The following is an 18833-nucleotide window of genomic DNA, read 5'->3' on the forward strand; positions in this document are numbered from 1 at the left end:
TAAAATTTAAGCACAGTATTAAAAAAAAAAAAAAAAAATTAAAAGCAGTTTTGTTTTAAAATATTCATATTTGAAAAGCCGGTATGTCCACAAAATTATCAGTGTGGCGCAGGCAAGCTATTTTGTTTAAATTGTTTGAATTTTTTTGTAATTTGTTTACTTTTTTTTATCATTTGCTACAAGGTTATTAAATCCATAATTTTGTTAAAAATGTTTCTTAACAACTTCTTAATCATGAATACAAAGATTAATTTTTCCAATTTTTAAGTAGATTTGGACTTCATTAGGGCACTGACAAACCTGTCAGCAGTAGGTGGCACAAGCTGTTGTTTTTGGAGGCTTTTCTAGAACATTCCCACGGGAACACCTTTTGAGCTTGCACCATCTCTCTGTACTCTGTCTGAGTCACGCAGGAGGCAGATATCTCGATTCAATCAGTTCAGATTTGATGTGACCTCACTTCCAGTAACTGGTGCAGATTTGTTTGAATTTGGGCAATAACAGTGGAATCAGTAGAATGCAACAAATAAAGGGGGGAGAGTATCTCACCTCCCACTGCAGCCAAAACGTGATGTACACAGACACAAACAGTTACACACAGGTACACACCTCTAGGTTTGTTTGGGCTGGCCTACTCGACTGGATGAGCGGGTCTGTGCCAACACCCTTCCCTGTTCGCTGGAGGAGAGAGCTGTCAGTGAACAGTGAACCTGAATGTGTTTGTGTGTATTGACTGAACTCACAATCAGTCGGCCGAATCACCAGCACTGCTCAATACTTCTGCCACCACACTGCAGCTAAACGGACTTTAATAAGGTAGGTCATCTGTTCCTTTTGAGAAAACATTACAAACTGATCATTTCTATTTTTTTTCTGTGACTATTTGGGGTTGGCAACTACTTATTGATGAGGTTTTTTATTTCACATTCTTATATATCTGCTGCTTTCATCTGTCGTACCTGATATACATCAGAGTGAAAGTGTTTTTGCATTCATATCTTTGATTTGGCTTTCACACTGTCACTGTCACGATCACTGTTCAAGCGTGTTCGGTCTTGCACAAGCTGTGTTGACTCCTGAAGGTCGTTTTGTGTCACTATGTTGCAATGAGGACTCTAGGAGTGACTCTGGCTTTATGGACTTTACTTTAGAAAATTAATTTACGAGGAATAAGCCTTGTGTCACTTGTAGACATGAAGCTTAAATCTGGATATTGTAATTCATGGTTTCTCTTACATTGTTGATCATTAGAAAGCATATTGTAAATCAGGTAAACTAAGGCTGGTTTAATTTGAACTTTAATTTTATTTAGTGTGTTTTAATGTAGTGTGTATGTGTGTGTGTGTGTGTGTGTGTGTGTGTATATATATATATATATATATATATATATATATATATATATATATATATATATAATTGGTACTGTACACTGTAAAACAATAAAACAAGGTTTTAGGTTTTACCTTAAATTTACAGTTAAATACCGTAAGTTCATGAACTGATATAATGTTAATATAACAATCTATTGAAGAAACGGTTTTGTACCTTTGTAATAAACTGCTAACCAGCAGATGCAGGTGGTGATGAGAAAGTCACATGATGAACCAAAGCCCATCACAAGAAGCTTTTAAATAATAAAATACAGAGAAGGTAATAATAATAATAAATAATAATAAAATACATGGAACCCTAACCCTGATAAACATAACAGATAAGAAAATAACAAAAAATAAGAAACCGTTATTTCAAAGAAAAAAATATCAAATTCAAACCAAATTTTAAATGCAACAGAATTCAGGTTTGTACTGTAGCATTTTCACAGTTTTTTACCGTTCAAATCGCAGTCATTTTTTACAATGTGGTTAATGTTCAGGACACAACGTACGGGACATAATGAATGATCAGGTGTTCAGATTTTGTCTTTGTCAGATTGTGTGTGTGTGTGTGTTTTCTGGATGGATGGATAGGCTCTTCTACATGGTTCAGGAAAGAAAGCCATGAATCTTGCTTGATGGTTCAGAGTTACAGATCCCTACAGATGTGTATCCTATGATCTGTACCTTAGGTTGAATTAAACGAAGAGATCTATGAATGATTTATGGGCTATGTCATAAAGAATTTGACTTATGTACCTGAAACCATGCTAGCATGCCATCAACATGACTCTGCAACTGTTGGATGGAATAAATCTGTCACTTTCTTGAAAAATATCCTAGATTATTATTATTTATTTTATTTTTTTCAAAGGGAAGTTGTGTAACATTTTTTGTTTGGCAGTCTCATATAACGAGAAATATATATAAGCCTGCTAACAATTCATTGTCTTTGTGAACCTGCAGTATATCATTTGTGACATGCAATTGACTTTATATTTAGTGATTATTGCTTTAAAAAATGCAGTGCATCCAGCAATAAAACAATTCAGTGAATTCATATTAATTAAAAGTCTATTGTTATCAGTTATATTGTGAAATAGTATTACAATTATTGTTTTTCAGTGTCAATGATCTTTCAGAAATCATTCTAATGTGCTGATTTGATGCTCAAGAAATATTTATTCTATCTTCATATTTTAGCGCACCTTCGTTGCATTATCAGTATTTTCTATTTTGACAAAAATGTTACCATGTAAATGAAAAAAACAAAACAAATCAACCAATATATAAAATGAATATGAATGTTTATTATTGTGTTTTACGTTAACGACTGACCTCTTTTTTTAATCCAGGTGTCTTTTGGGGTGGTTTCTAGATCTTTTTGACTAAAGAATGTCCAAAGGTGAGTTCCAGTCACAGTGTCTCAGTGTGTCTCTCAAACTCAAACTATTCATTAATGGCATTCCACTCGACCAAAACAATCATTTCCTGCGTCACAGCATCGAATCCTGTCGTGCCACGTCACACATTGCTTAACACACTCAACTCTTTTCTAAATACTCATCAAATTGTCTCATATAACTGTTACCACTGATGCAATCAACTTTTGGCTCAATGTAGTGATATCAAAATATGTTTGTGTATGATAAGTTCTGGACTGTCTTGATTTCAGCGGGGGAAAGACAGTCGGTTTTGCGAACCACGAAGGTTCGCACCGCTCTGAAAGGAGACAACAGCTGGATACAGAGACGAGAGCAAGAAAATCTTGAGAGAGAGGAGGAGGAGGAGAAACCATGGTGGGAAATAAATATTATAACAAATCTTAAAGTTCAGAGTTCACAGTACAGTTTGTCTAACACGTTTTCTCTGGTAGGATCGCTGAAGTGCGAGCGAAGCGCTCAAGTGGTGTGTTTGAAGAAACAAGTACTGTATCCTTACCCACGGCCAACGAGCCCCAGCCCAGACCTGACACAGACAAGTATGCATTATTACTCTCCGTGAGCTCTACTTTCACATTTATTCATCTAGCAGGCCATATATGTGGAAAATGGCAGTAGAGCACGATAAAGTGTTCTTTTGGGTTCAATGAAGACCTAACACACCACTGCATTTTGACTCATTTTCAGAGATTTGAGGTAGAAGAGCAATGCGGTAGTTCAGTGTAGAAATGACAGAAGACCAGGAGATGTGCAGCATTACAAAACAAAGCAAAACAACATCTACGTGTCTTGGTTGTTTGGTGATGTGATCTGTAAAGTTTAGATGGTGGTCAAACACTATCCTCAACTTTCTGGCAGACTTGGATGGTGTTGTCTTTCGTGAACCTTGCTGAATGGCGATGTGGTAAACTGCTGGACTGGCGTTAGTGTAGGAACCCATTGGGTGACATTGTTGGTGATGATTCTGGGCTTGATGATGATGCTTGATGAAGATCACACAAGCTGCTGGATTCAGCTTTTTGCTCCTATTTCTGGACAACCGTGCTGGCTATAAAATAATTCAACATCATTTATGAGAATCAATAAAACGAACTCTCCAGTTTATCTGCCTCATTTCATTTAAACTCCTATTTCTATCGCTTAGTTAGAGCTGACTATGACACTTATATACGTGCGATTTTAACCAGTGATTCACCAGAGCTCCCCAAGGACCACCTTCCTCATTTCCATGTTGTACGGGGAAAAGTAAAAAGAAATAAACTAATAAATAAATACACATGATAATAAAACAATATAAAATGAATGAATAAAAATAAATATAAAATTAATTAAAAATAAATGAAAGAATAAGTGAATAAAAATGACAAATAAATGTACAAATAAATACAGAAAAAAGGTAATAAAAATTATTGCAGAATAAAATTTTACTGCATGAATTATATTTGTTTCATCAAGTCATTTATTCCTTTATTTTCCTATCATTAAATTTATTTATTTATTATTTTGGAAGGCATTTGTATTTCAAACGATATTTCTTATTTACATGGAATGGAGGCATTCCCAAACTTTTCTGCCATCAGAACTTCTTTCACCTAAAAATTTAAAGTACTCCTGAGTTTTTAAAATAGATATTTTAATAATGTCACATCTGCATGTTCACGGTTCTCTAATATTGGTTAATGGTCACATGACATCCAGGTAAACAAATAAAATATTTCATTTCTTTTAGCAAGTGTTTTGATTTTTATGATTTAATTATTAGCTTTTCATCAAACTCACCAACCCCTTGCAGTTCCTGTGCAATCCTCAGTTAGGAAAACCTTGATGTAATGTAATGTTTAATGCACTTTATTTTGTTAATTACACCGAATGTAATATATTTTCATACTCTTTGAATTTTTGTATCAATATGTCATACGATTATCCTATTTAAATCAATGTGATAAACAAGTTAGGTCAAAAGTAATCTAGACGTAGTCTTATATTACTTGAAATGTGTAATGTAATGGATTACGTTATTCACTACTATTTGAAAGTATAAGTGGAAGGATTGATGTTGAAATGGTGTTTTTGGATGATAGGTAATATAAAAGTTGTTAATTTCAAAAACTGTAATGGACCAATAACCAAACCCTGAGGCACACCAGCAGTTGACACCAAAACACAATGAATAATCTGTCTGTAAAGTAAAACTCAAACCACTGGAGTGCATTTCTGGGAACAATAAGGTGGAAAGGAGTATCTGGTGATTTACTGTGTTGAAGGTTAAAGAATGATACAGCAGAATGAGGATGGATGATTGAGAGGACATTTTCGCCAAATGCAGGGTTTTGTTGACTGATAGCAAGGTTTCTGTTGAATGTCTGCTTTTGAAGCTCGACTGATTGTTGTCTAGCTGGTTGTTCTGTGAGAAGGGAAAAAAAAGTGTTTTTCAATGGACATGAGGAGGGATACTGATCCATTATTATATGATTATGTGCTTTAGCAGTGGAGATTCCTTACACTATAGGAGTGACAAAAGAAGTGCAGGAGATATGGCTTGTAGAAAATAGGAGGTAATATGGTTAATAAATATGTAATATACAGGCTAAACTCCTAAAAATAAAGTTCCAAAAGGGATTTTCACAATGATGCCATAGGAGTACCATTTTGATTCCCCAAATTTGAATAAATAAAAAAAAAACCTTTACAACTAAAATAAACTTTTGCACGGTGGAGAGGTTCTATGGATGTTTAAGATTATTCATTGAGTCATCAATCAATGCCAATACAGAACCTTTATATTTTAAAGTGTCAGTGTGTTCTGTAAACCCTGTATGTGTCTTTTACATTGATAAAATGTCAGTATTTTATTTTTTAATTCACAGACCAAAAACACCTGCATCTGGATACTTAATCAGGTAATGAGAATGCTTGGCCAATCAAAAGTTATTTTTATCACACTGCCTTTGCATTACTTTCCTTCATATGTGATAATTTACTTTTGCAGAGGGGTGTTCACAAAAACCGAATCCAAGCCAACATCAACTTCATCCACCAATGGATATGCGTAAGAAGATTCTGAAGGACCAGAAACTAGTTCTATAAGCATTAGAAATAAATTACATTAAATTCATATAGACCATTTCTAATATATGATTTGTAATTGTTGAATCAGTCTTAACCGTATGCTATTTGTCTCTCCTCCCTTAGTGGAATAAATAGCTTCAACAAAAAGCCATCTGAGAGTTACAAGAAAATGTAAGTTAGCCGAAAACACATGAAGCATTTGAGCTCATTATAGCCCATCTTAATTATGTTTATATCCATTTATATTGTTCTCCCAGAGCCCCCCACACAGTTCGGTCCAGCAGTGAAAAAACAGCGCCGTTTGAACCAACTCTGAGTCCAGAGGAAATGGAAAAGAGGTGAGAGACCACACTCCACAGACTGATTAATCCAAGGTGACTTCATGCTCCTCTTCATAAAATGACCATTCTGTTGCATGTGTGTGTGTGTGTGTGTGTGTGTGTAGGACAGAGATGGCCAGCACTGTGCTGAAGGGATCGGCAGCAAATCGCCGCTCATACGTTATGTCAGCTGCAAAGAAATACGGGTAAGTGGTTTGATTCAAATATAACATAGATGTAATAATACATAGATGTACCTTTAATTCCACCAAGCTGAAAGCTCATCTAAAAAAATTCTAAATTTCTAGTTTGAATGTTATATGACTTTTCCCCATTCATTCTCAGTTACTCTTCCTCTGTACCATTATTTGGGGAAGTATTAAGATGAATGCATATCCCATCTAATATTTCCAGATCTACAGAGAAGCCTGACAGCTCGGCTGATATGAACACTTCTTCCTTTGCTGCAAAAAGGTACCAGCACACACTGACAAAAGTAAATAGGTGAAGTGGCAATAAGTGTCCTACTTTACCTGTGTAACCCCTATTTGTTAGCACCATTATCCTCATCCTTTTTTTCATATGTATGTGGTTTGTAGGGTAGTTATCGGTAATGATGATGACACCAAAGCATCTGTTAAGTCTGTGCCTGTGCAAAGGTAAACTTCACAACATCTGTCAATGACACACCAGCTCCTATTTCTTGTTTAACACTGTTTCAATTGTAATTTTATTGCATTTACAGTGTTAAATCAGAAACTGAACCAGTGGTGAAGGAAGACAAGCCAGCAGCACCTGAGACTAAAACTGCACCTGAAACAAAAACAACGATTGAACCTAAACCCACAATAGACTCTAAACCAGCACTTGGGACTAAGTCAGTGACTGAAACTAAACCTACAACACAAACTAAAATTACAACCGAATCTAATGCCACATCAGAATCTAAACCAGTGCTAGAAAACGCAACACAGCCTAAAACAACATCTGAGCCTAAACCAGCTTCACAACCTAAACCTGCAACTGAAACTACAACAACAACTGAACCTAAACCAGTGGCTCAAACTAAACCTACCACACAAACTACAACAACAACTGAACCTAAACCCACATCAGAACCTAAACCAGTTGAAACTAAACCTGTAACAACTCAATTTAAACCAGCAATTGAAACTAAAACAGCAACTGAAACTAAAAAAGTTGAAACTAAAACAGAAACTAAACCTACAACACAAACTACAACAGCAACTGATCCTAAGCCCACAGCAGAGCCTAAACCAGTTGAAACTAAACCTACAACACAGACTACAGTAGCAAGTGATCCTAAACCCACATCAGTAATTAAACCAGTTGAAACTAAAACAGCAACTGAAACTAAAACAGTTGAAACTAAAACGTTCACACAAACTATAACGACAACCGATCCTAAACCCACACCAGAGCCTAAACCAGTTGAAACTAAACCTACAGCAACAACTGAACCTAAACCAGTTGAAACTAAACCTACCACACAAACTACAACAGCAACTGATCCTAAATTAGTAGCTGAAACTAAACCTACAACACAGACTACAGTGGCAAGTGATCCTAAACCCACACCAGTAATTAAACCAGTTGAAACTAAACCTACAGCAACAACTGAAACTAAACCTACAACAACTGAACCTAAACCAGTTGAGACTAAACCAGCAACTGAATCTAAATCAGTTGAAACTAAAACTTCCACAAAAACTATAACGGCAACCGATCTTAAACCCACACCAGAGCCTAAACCAGTTGAAACTAAAACAGAACCTGAAGCTAAATCTCAGCCCAAACCAGCACCTGAATCCAAGTCTGAACCAGCTCCAGAGAAAAGGTTTGCTCTATTAATGTTCATATTTAACAGAAATAGGAGTAATTGCATGTCTGATGTTGATTGAATAGCCTTTTTACTCTTTAGCACTACATTATACTGATACATTTTCTTCATGTTGTTATCGTTTGCAGCCTGTCTGACACCCTGATATCCTTCAGCACAGAGTCCGCCAGGTACAAGATGATCATAATAGCATCCGTCATATAAAGATTACATTCATTCATCTAAATGCCATTCATGTGTTAAGGGGTTTCTGAGTATCTTTAGAGCAGTTTATCTGACCTCACTGTCATGTGGATTTATTGCCATGTGATAGTTCAATATAGTCCCAAACAAACTTGTCAGATTCATACAGCCTCAGACATGACATAAACTATATGCATACACTGATGATTGTAGAAATACCAATTTATGTACCATTCATGCAAAACTGCTTTAGTTTATTTATCCTATTAACATAATATGTTTATTATAGTTCTCAGTTTGTTTTGCTAGGTAAAGGTGTATTTATTGGGATTGTTCACTGAAAATGACAATTCAGTCATTACTTACTTACCTTGGTGTTATTTTAATGCTGTGAGACCTCTTTTTCCTTTCTTTTTTTTGGAGCACAGTGAAAAAACGTACTGTGACAGAGTCAATCCTCCTAATCAAATATTAGGAGAATGACTATTAAGTAGAAATAAGTCTGATTGAATTTAAAGAACATTTTAAAATATGTTGTTTTGAAACGGACCACAAGAGGACAGGAGAGCTCCATCTGAGACAGTTTTGATCCTAACCCGTTTACTTCATCATTACTGTATTTCTTTGTCCTGCAGGTCTGGCCAAACGGATCTGGGAGTTGATCTTCTCAGTCAGGATCTGCTCACAGACAGCAGGTGAGAGGACTGTATGCACATGTGATGATCACTATTCAAATTATGTTAGATCCCCTGAGGAGAGTCACATAAAAAACAAAGGCTGTGGTCATTCTGTAAAACGGATGTATCATAAGCGTACAAAATGACATGAACCATTACTCCGCCGCGGTACCCCCGAAGCAATCTAAAATAGTCTGAATATAAACACTTATTATAGGTGTACCCTAGTGATTCAGGACTAGCCAAAAACACGGTTTGGAAAATGGATTCATGGTGTACTCGCTTATTATGTTCATTTTTCTACATTTTGAACACAAACAAAGTTACAGACCGCAGCTCTGATTGGTTGTTTTCTTACCGGGAGCGATGTATTTTCTGCAAATGGCAATAGGACACTGGGAGGAGCCAGAGGAGCTTGATTTTTACACAGATTATCTGTCTCATATTCTACTGTCAGGACACAATGACAGGTTTAACAAATATGTAAAAAATATATTTTTACAAAAGTTACCTACTGCAGCTTTAATGGGGTAATCCAAAATCAAAATCTCAAAACAGGCTAGAGGTCAGTAACAGGGAAAGCAGTCCAAAAACAAGAAACATGAAAAAACACAAGGGAACACGAGAAAGCCGGGTGATGGAAAACAAGGACTCCATGAAACAGATAAGGTGTTTCTCAAGGTCAAGGAAGGATCCTCGGAAGCCAGTATTTCGAGGATGCTACGTCATCAACATCCGTCGAAGGACTGTTCCAAGGTCGAGGATCCTTGGAATTTCAACCATTCGAGTCATTCGTTCGAAGAATATGCCATACACAGGAAAGGATGCATATGTGTATCCTTCGCGCTCTCAAATCACCCACAATCCTATGCGCGCAGCTTTGCTATCTAACGTTAGTTCACAAATTCAAAAATGTTGAACGTTAACGTAGTCGGAGCGTTAACGGTTTTTAATTTACTTTACCAAACATTTGTTATAACTGTTGTAAATATAAGTAAAGTTTGACGGTTAAATGCCAGTACAAATTACCACCGTATTGATATTGTAAATTATACAAATACAAATGGTTAACTGAACCGGACCTGTCATTTAACAATTGGTTGCGTCAACGGCATTTCTTTTATAAATAACTAGTTAAGTTGTCCAAAGTAATTTAATGATACCATTCACAGCGTTATTCAAACGGACCTTTTCACTGACGTAATGACGCAATTACGTGCACTTGCTAGCCTGTTCCATTTACGTGTTCTCCGAATGCTAAAGAGGAGCCTCGTCTAGCCTCTGAAGGAAGTGACTTGGAAGGATCAGTCCTACCAAGGAAGTATCCTTGACATTGAGAAACGCCTATAGAAACAGATCGGTTTATATAGACAGGTGGAAATGATGAAAGTGTAGACAGCTGTGTGCAATTAACAGTGATGAAGGGAGAAGGCTTTGTGGGAAATGTAGTGCCTGCAGTGGGGTGACTATGGGGAAGTGAGACCACTAGTGGACACCCAGGGAAACACAGACCAGAATGCTACACAAATGCTACTGTAAAAATTTTACAAAAAATCTATAGAAGTGGCTGTTACATATCTGGATGTGTCCCCTCTAGTTCTCTGCCTCAGACGAAGAAGACACATACAACTCTGGACCTGCTCGCTGATGATCTGATTCCCTTCAGTGCTACTTCCACCAGGTGAGTTTTTCATTCATGGGTCATGTACCTTGCTTTGAAGAATATGCATGCAGCAGATTAGACAGATTAGCAATAATGTAAAAATAACACATAAAAGAAGCTCACAAAACCACAAAGACTTCACTAAGGTTTTGAAGTGTAACTAATAGTTTCATATTTCATCTTTCTAAAAATATCAAGATTTTAGTTGAATTTTTAACATGCATTTACAAGTTAAATCCTACATGTGCAGTAAAGTTTGAATCTACTTCTTTTTCATTTCAAAAACAGTGCTTTGTCTGCAGCACAATGAACCTTGCATCAGTTTCACTTGTGCATGCTTCTAAGATTAGTGTGATTTTCATTTTTCTTTCTCCAGCTTAGTTGATGAATTTGATCCAATAGCAGCATCGAGTGAGCCCACAAAGAGGTGATGATTCGGACTGAACTTCTCAGTGTTTAACAGTAATGTGTGAACACAACGCCTCACTCTCTGTCTGCTTGTGTCTTTCACAGTCCTCACTGGTACGGTCCTCCTAAACTGGACTCAAGGTGATTGTACAGATTCATTAATCAGGCTCCATTTGCTAAAATTATCATACAGTTCGTCATAAAAGTCTACATTAAAATTTTCAGGTCCACGGATACATTCAATCAATTTCAGCATCCTGTGGATTTGGTTGCTGAGTGAGTATATCAATGCATTTACATGGAGCTGACTATTGATGTAATATGATGATTTCATTTAATGTAATGTTCAAATTAATTGAACTGATTGTAATTTACATTCTGATAATTTTTTTACATAATGATAATAAAGAAATTATAATATAAACGTAATGTACTATTGTCTTTTTACACAGTGCATTTGATTAAATATAAATATTAATCCAGATATTTTGTTTTGAATTACTAGTTTGCCACCAGATGTTTCGGTTTCCTTGGCTGAAGATGTCACTCCAATTGATCCTAAAAGGTAATTTAATACTGCGTATAACTGTTTAATTCTCCAGAAGCTGTTTTTTATTAGCACAGCTCATTTCTTGAGGCAGCACCTGGCCCTGTCTGTGTCGGTTCATATTGTTTGCACAGAGATCTTTATGATGAAAAGTCAATAACATAATGAGGTAATGCCCCGAAGGAAGTAGCGAGGTAGTTTGAGTCAAAGCCTGAGCTGCAGATAAACTCTCACACAATATCAGCCGCACTTTCACACGTGTGCACACGCTCTCTGGAAATAACACTAGCCTTCATCTTTTAAAAGCAGCATCTGTTTGTGTTCACAGTGACTGGGAGACTAACATGGAAAGGTAAGTGCTGCTGTTCTGTGAGTGAAGTGCATTTCATATACAAAGGCTTTAAAAAGTACATCAATAATTCAAGCAAATTCCACTATTCCTACTTGAGAGTATGAGATTACTGAAGATGGGGCTATGTGTCATAATAAACACTTCTTGTTTAAAAAAAAAAATTCAAAGATTCAAGATGTTTCTAAATAAAAATATTAGTTATGGTGTGGGATTTTTTTTTTCAATTATGTTTTAATATATTTAAATAATTTGACCCACATTTTATTATTATATTATATTTATATATAATTTTTATATTTTATTGCACATTAGTATACATATGAACTATGTTTATAAAGACATTACACAATGGTTTGATATCTGATTAAAATATTAAATATTGACTAGTGATTAATGATTAATATTAACTTTCAGACTTATTGCACGATTTATGGAAATCTATACATATATATATATATATATATATATATATATATATATATATATATATATATATATATATATATATATATATATATATATATAGTCCTGATGTTCCTTAATAAAAAAAAAAAATATATATATTGTTGATGTTTCCAAAAATATATATTTTTAAACAAGTGTTTAACTGTCCGTTCAGGCCAAACCATCATGCACTGGTCTCAAGGGCTAAACTAGCTTTTCCTGTTTAGCATCTGATTTCAGAATTAAGATATAGGGCAGGTTTTCTAGGACACCAACTAATACAGTATAAGTATAGCCCTGCTTTAGGTCTTGTGTTACTCATTGTTTCTGAAAAGATCCTTCTGAAGTAGTGTCCTGACAAAGACAAATGTGTTGCAAAACGCTGCATGTCTCTGTATTTTCACCCTACATCAAAGGTCACATGTATAGTTGTCTGAGACAAGATTTCTGAAATGATGATTATTTTTGTCTTGTAGTTACAAAACCAGCATCAAAACAGTGCAGAGTTCTGTCCCGGAGAAGTTACAAGAATCTGACTCCAAGAAGTATGTGGGCTTTTCCAATGAAAGCCTTTAGTCCAACCTGAAAGTGTTGTTCTGTTGAAAGCCTGATCCCTTTGCTTTTCTGTTTTTAGGGGCTTCGTCTATGTAAAGGAATATGTGGATAACTCGTGTCTTGATGGCAGGTAACCTGGAGGCATTATATACAGTACTTAGAACAATTCTCAGAAGGTTCTCAACTGACACTTAAAGCCTCTGCTTACACATGATACAAAAGTAGCATTAAAATGAATTAATAACATGGCCGTGAACAGCAAGCGTGAAGCGGAGGACCCTCAAGAGACTAATGTACAATAATGCACCAGATCTGAAGGACAGACCTGCAACCGTTTTGATTTATTATCGTAACTGACGTGAGATAACTGCAGCAGTGCAGAGATGTTTGTCATAGAATAGTTATCTGTGGATCAATACAATATCTTTAACCACAAAAATGTCTTATTTTATTTCATAGCAGCTCTGATTATGTGTCATCAACAACCTCTAACTACAACTACAGCAGCCCCAGCTACTATACAAGGTAACATGTTTGTATATATATGACATACGAAAGCAGCACTAGAAACAAAGACACTTATCAGGATTCATTCTGTATTTATTAATGCACATGCGTGCATTTTTGGGCTAATGTTAATATCATGCATGACTGTGTAGTCTGTTTTAAGGGTGAGTGTATCGTTTACTGCACAAGCAGTGATGAGTGTGAGCAGTTTCTTAGTTTGTCACATGAGCCCTAAACAATGAGCTCATTTGGTCTTTTTTTTAGTAGAGAGCTCACTACCTGTACATACTGTGGGGAAATGGTGGGAAGCGACGCCAAAATCACCATCGAGCACCTGAACATATCCTGTCACCCATCCTGCTTTAAGGTAAGCAACAATATCCGCTCACACAAAGGACTCTTTTTCTCTCATTTGTATGGCACAATGTGCTGGATGCTTTGTGAAATGTTACCCTGCTGTGCTTAATAATAAATGACAGCATGCTTTAATGAAAATATGTATTGAATTTCCTTTTCCTCCCACCCCAGTGTGGTATCTGCAGTAAACCAATGGGAGATTTACTCTACAACATGTTTCTCCACCGTGGGACGGTGCATTGTGAGAGCTGCTATTCCAATGTGCTATAAGATCTGCTTACAAGCCTGAAATATCCATCAACAGTGTGACCATCTTGAAGGAACAGGAATTAGTTCCTTACTGGACTTCATTGATACTGTATGCTGACGGTACAGCCGTGCAGAATACCTTCTGAATATGTGCATAAAAAGGTTTTCTTGTGCAAACCATGCTTGTCGCAGGGCATCTAGGATTTTGAATTTAGATTCTGCTGCATTAAATGTTTAGTCAAGATGATAAGAATGTATACCTTTGTTTTATTTAATCATCAGAAACCATTTTAATGAAATTATTTTACTGTTTGAGTAGCTGTATTGTTATGGAAATATGTATCCTGCATATTCACAATTAAAGAAAAATCCTCATAGTAAAGTCAGTCTTTTATTGCTTTGTTATTTTAGAATGTGCAATAAAAAAAATAGAAATATAGCATAAGAAATATTGAGGTTCACAAACATTCAAGACATAAACAGGATTCAGGAGTCTTGAAGGAGAATCTCATGAACAGCTCAAAAACAGGTCCGGCTCATTAAAAATAAATAAATCACCCAAAAATCGTGTTACATTTTGCTTATTGAAGAATTATGCATATTCACTATACTATTTGCAAAAATGTACTTTCAGTTGTGACATGACAATATGACAATAAACAACCTTCATTCCAACGTCCAATTAGTTCCTATCATGTGAAAAATTAATATTTTTTTACTACTAAAAATGGAAATTGCTGTATATCAAAGAATCACCAGACACATAATCAAACATATTTTTGATGTATAATGTGTTTAACTTTCATGAAAATAACATTACTATCCAATTACTTAATTGTCAAAAAAGGGGCCTGCTTTTCTTTAAGCAGTATTTTTTTTTTGTAGTGATATTTGACCTTGATGTGTTTTCATGAGTTTCACTCTTCACGACCATCATGCAAAGAAACTTTGTTCCCTATAACTGCAGTGATATCCATCCATGATGTTCAACATCCGCTGAAGCTTAATTCTGAAGAACATTCATTATGAATGTTTAACACTGACAAGAAATGTTTAAATATAATGAGATCATAGTTAGTCTAGAATAATTCCAAAAATGTAACATTTGAAGAACAGCTCATCAGCCTTGGGTGGACTGTAAAATAGTCTTGAGCTGTCAGAGGAGGTTTTGATCAGTGACGTCCCTCCGGTGGCTCAGCTCAGCTCAGCTCATCGGCCTCTGGGTCTCCTCACAGCGATGCTCTGTTTGTGATGCCACAGTAAGGACGGATCTGCACGTCCATGCACAGCACATTAAAAATGAGAAATCACATTTCCATTGATCTTTTGACATATAACAGGTCAATGCACAATTAAACATCCTGTAATCTTAGATAAAAAAACAAGCTAAAAAATGTCACATAGTGTGACGAAAGCAGGATAAAATCAGTGCCTACTTCTACATCACTGCCTCTTTAGCCCCGCCCACTTATTAATGCATGCAGAAGGAGGAGGAGCAATGAGAAAGATATGATTAATGCAACAAAACCTTAGTGAGTCTCTGAAGTGCCTTCTTTGTGTTCCTAGCACCGTATCTACATCAGACGCGAGCGATGCTGCGAATCCATTTCTCTTTCATGTTCATGTCATCTCTTTCATGTTTACTGTCGGGGATTTGTTGTCGTTCTGCACCACACTCAGTGTTGACAGAATCACTGATTATAATCACTGTTGTGCAGCTTGCATCAGGAATGAGCTCCAGATTGCATCTGTTTGCTTGCTTGACTTCACTGCAGATTCATTTCAAGACAGTTTGATGCAGGCTTCTCAGAGAGACTGAGAGTAAAAGATGAAGCGGAGTCTGACTCTATTGCATCCAACAATATATTGTCTCCATTACCGCTATTGCATTGTCTGTTTCAGATTTGATATATACTGAGTATTTATACATTTTTATCCCTAATGACTCATGTTTTCTTAGCAACATCACAGCAGCCTCCATCTATTATTTTAATTTGCGAAACCAATCCAATCGTAGAATGCACTAAAAACAAAAAAAGGATAGAAAGTAGCCTGCATCATCTAATTTAGTATGTTTTCTGGTGTTAAAGTCTTGCTAACATTATTAGCGGACCTCAGAGAATATCCAGTTCATAACCCCTTTAACTTAAAAAGTATAATGCACATATATTAGCAAATAAAAGTAAAATAATAATTATATTAGCAAATATATTAGCAAATAAAAGTAAAATAATAATTGACCCATCATTTGGGTCAATACTTTCCACAGGTCCGTATCCAGGACTGGGCAGCAGGGAGCCCATGTGTGAACTGTTGGCCATTTTTTGTGGAGGCAGAGGGTTCTGTTTTGGGTTCTTCCTGTGTGCTTTCACTGTTGCCAGACGTTCGTTCTCTCGGTTGCACACAAAGCACTCAAACCCGTTCAGTTTGGTTCACTCATGTTGTTGACACCCCTCTTTCTGCTCTCCAGTCCCTCCAGATTGCTGGGCGTTTTGTACTCCAGAGTCTCCGCCAGCACCCGTGGAGAGTGAAACTGGTCAATGAGGATAGCAGAATGATTGACTATTCATGTAGTCGGGAAATCAATCTGAGGACAAGACATATTATAAATACAAAAGTGTATTTTAATACCAACGTATTCTTCCTTTTTTGCATGTGTGCGCAGCTGAATGTGTAGCCCTTCAAAATAAACTTTTGACAGCATGCACAATCCCAAGTGCTTGACATGCACACCAGAAAGTTTCACCCTGGTTCAGTGTCAGTGCTATTTCTCTCATTTACACTAATTTCTTTCATTCATATAAACTGGTTTATTTATTAACAACTATAGTTGTTGTGTCTGTAGTATTTTCTTCTTGTTCCTTCTCCAGTTTCATGCCAGATACTCTGTACGCAGTTTACACTGAATTATTTTCCGCATGGATTAGTTTGTCCACAAGGTGGCAACACTGGCCCAGTAATGAAACTGAAGAGAAGGAACAAGAATATACATACATACATACATACATACATACATACACACACACACACACACACACACACACACATATATATATATATATATATATATATATATATATATATATATATATATATATATATGTGTGTGTGTGTGTGTGTGTGCACAGAGCTGGGTAAATTACTTAGTCCATACTGATTACTTATTACATGATGAAAACTGTAATTAGTGATGTAATCTAAGTTACTCATTTTAGGTAATGTTATTAAACTAAGTTTAAGATTACTTTTTGGATAATTTTTATTATTATTTTTTTTATCAAACTTGTTTTAAGCTCACATTAAAACTACCCTATTGATATAAAAAATAAAATATACAAATTTTTTTTATATCAGCATCATAAAATGCATTAAACATTACACCATGGTTTGCCAAACTGGGCTTAATGTAAGAACTGCAGGGGGTTTGTGACTTAAGCTAATAACTAAATCATAGAAATTTAATTCTTGAACACTAAAATAATAAATAATAATAATAATAATAATTTGTTTTGGTTTACCTGGATGTCCACATGACCTCCTGAACGTGACTGTGTAGTTAAACAGCCTTATTCCAACACTGTGGGAGAGCAAGTAGTTATTCATGGGCGACTCTTCGTGCAAAAGTGCCCACGTCTGATGGGTCAAGCATGCCAGAGGAGCCTCATACGCTCGGAAGTCTGTGTCGTACAAAATAATGGAAGCCGTGTGACGATTCAGCTGGACTTTACGGTTGCTTGTGGCTAGGCAGGACGAGTGGGCACAGTCCACACACTCGGTGACTCCTGGGAAGTGTGGGAACAGATTGGAGCTCCACCACAGAAGAATGGGCAGCTTATTATTGGGGCGAGGGTCAGTGTTTCCAGGGCCACGGTACAAGCTCACACTGGCAAACTCCATGTCACTGAGGGCAATCTGGGGATGGAAGACACCACTGTCCCCTGTGTCCACTGACCCCTGACCCCAGCAGCAAACAGGGATCACCACAATAAACCACAGGTGAAGTGCCATAGTCAACCTGAGAAAGATACAGAGTAAAGACACTGCATTGAAATTTCCTTGGTTAAAGAAAATTCAAGCATCTACATTTGACTTTGAACATTATTAAGAGCAAAAAGCATGAAAAGCATGAAAGATGCTTAAAATATAGGTCCAGTGCTGCATTGTCAAGAAAATTGAAGCCTGGTTTATATTGAAAGAGCCCACAAGAGTGCAAGGGAGCGAGCAGCAAAACAGACATTGAGTGCAAAATACCTTGACTGCATCTGAAATGGCATACTCACTGAATAAGTTCTTCTTTCGAATAAGTAGTGACTTAGGGACAAAGTATGTTCTATGTAGTATGAATGTGTGTAGCATGAATGCAATCCATACTATATTCGTCATGTTGTCAGTAGTTTTCCGGGTTTCCATTCAAAGCTGTGAATTTAACTAACATGCAAAATTGGAATATTACATAAAACATAACTACTATTAGACTTGCCTGAAAAACTTAAAGCACTGTTTATTTAACATGTATCTTTTTGTTCTATTGAATTTAATTCTGTGATTGTTCGTAATTTCCTTATTTGTTCTTATTTTTTATCGAATATTTTTTATTTAACGTTTCTTTAATAATGTTTATATTTTATTAGTTAGGCTACCCTTACGAAAGTTAACCATGGTTTTACTACAGATAAAACCAAAAAACCATGGTTACTGTAGTTAAACCATGGTAACCACAAATTAACCATGGTTTTGCTATATTTACCATAGTTTAACCATGGTATTTGTAGTAAATCTGTGGTTTTACAAATGGCAGTCAATGCGCCAAAAAACCATGGGTTACT

At 36.1% G+C, this 18833-nt stretch overlaps 2 protein-coding genes and 1 long non-coding RNA gene across 6 annotated transcripts; 1 reads left to right on the top strand and 2 right to left on the bottom strand.

The window, feature by feature from the left end:
- Positions 1 to 537: 537 nt before the first annotated feature.
- On the top strand, positions 538 to 14389 carry LOC128026970 (proteoglycan 4). 4 transcript variants are annotated; one of them, XM_052614281.1, is made up of 25 exons: positions 538 to 816; positions 2729 to 2778; positions 3049 to 3172; positions 3250 to 3354; positions 5683 to 5715; positions 5805 to 5864; positions 6008 to 6055; positions 6142 to 6222; positions 6330 to 6410; positions 6619 to 6678; positions 6804 to 6863; positions 6950 to 8062; positions 8194 to 8235; positions 8884 to 8943; positions 10523 to 10606; positions 10965 to 11015; positions 11102 to 11137; positions 11222 to 11272; positions 11502 to 11561; positions 11872 to 11895; positions 12816 to 12884; positions 12974 to 13024; positions 13357 to 13419; positions 13669 to 13768; positions 13930 to 14389. In XM_052614281.1, the coding sequence occupies exons 2-25, from the start codon at positions 2769 to 2771 to the stop codon at positions 14026 to 14028; spliced, it is 2565 nt and encodes an 854-aa protein (XP_052470241.1). In that variant the 5' UTR covers positions 538 to 816; positions 2729 to 2768; the 3' UTR covers positions 14029 to 14389. The 4 variants fall into 4 exon arrangements, with proteins under 4 accessions (XP_052470241.1, XP_052470238.1, XP_052470240.1 ...); XM_052614278.1 differs by having other exon boundaries at positions 540 to 816; positions 13354 to 13419; XM_052614280.1 differs by having other exon boundaries at positions 540 to 816; positions 13666 to 13768.
- LOC128026971 (uncharacterized) lies at positions 7142 to 8172 on the bottom strand. The gene is made up of 3 exons (XR_008186578.1): positions 8029 to 8172; positions 7855 to 7998; positions 7142 to 7287 (listed from the first exon to the last, which is right to left on the bottom strand). It is a non-coding gene; the product is annotated as an uncharacterized LOC128026971 (long non-coding RNA).
- A 2040-nt stretch (positions 14390 to 16429) lies between the features above and the next one.
- LOC128027101 (alpha-(1,3)-fucosyltransferase 11-like) lies at positions 16430 to 18015 on the bottom strand. The gene is made up of 2 exons (XM_052614410.1): positions 17526 to 18015; positions 16430 to 16569 (listed from the first exon to the last, which is right to left on the bottom strand). The coding sequence occupies exons 1-2, from the start codon at positions 18013 to 18015 to the stop codon at positions 16430 to 16432; spliced, it is 630 nt and encodes a 209-aa protein (XP_052470370.1).
- Positions 18016 to 18833: the final 818 nt, after the last annotated feature.

This window comes from Carassius gibelio, chromosome A14, assembly GCF_023724105.1.
Source record: "Carassius gibelio isolate Cgi1373 ecotype wild population from Czech Republic chromosome A14, carGib1.2-hapl.c, whole genome shotgun sequence".
NCBI classification, from domain to species: Eukaryota; Metazoa; Chordata; class Actinopteri; order Cypriniformes; family Cyprinidae; genus Carassius; species Carassius gibelio.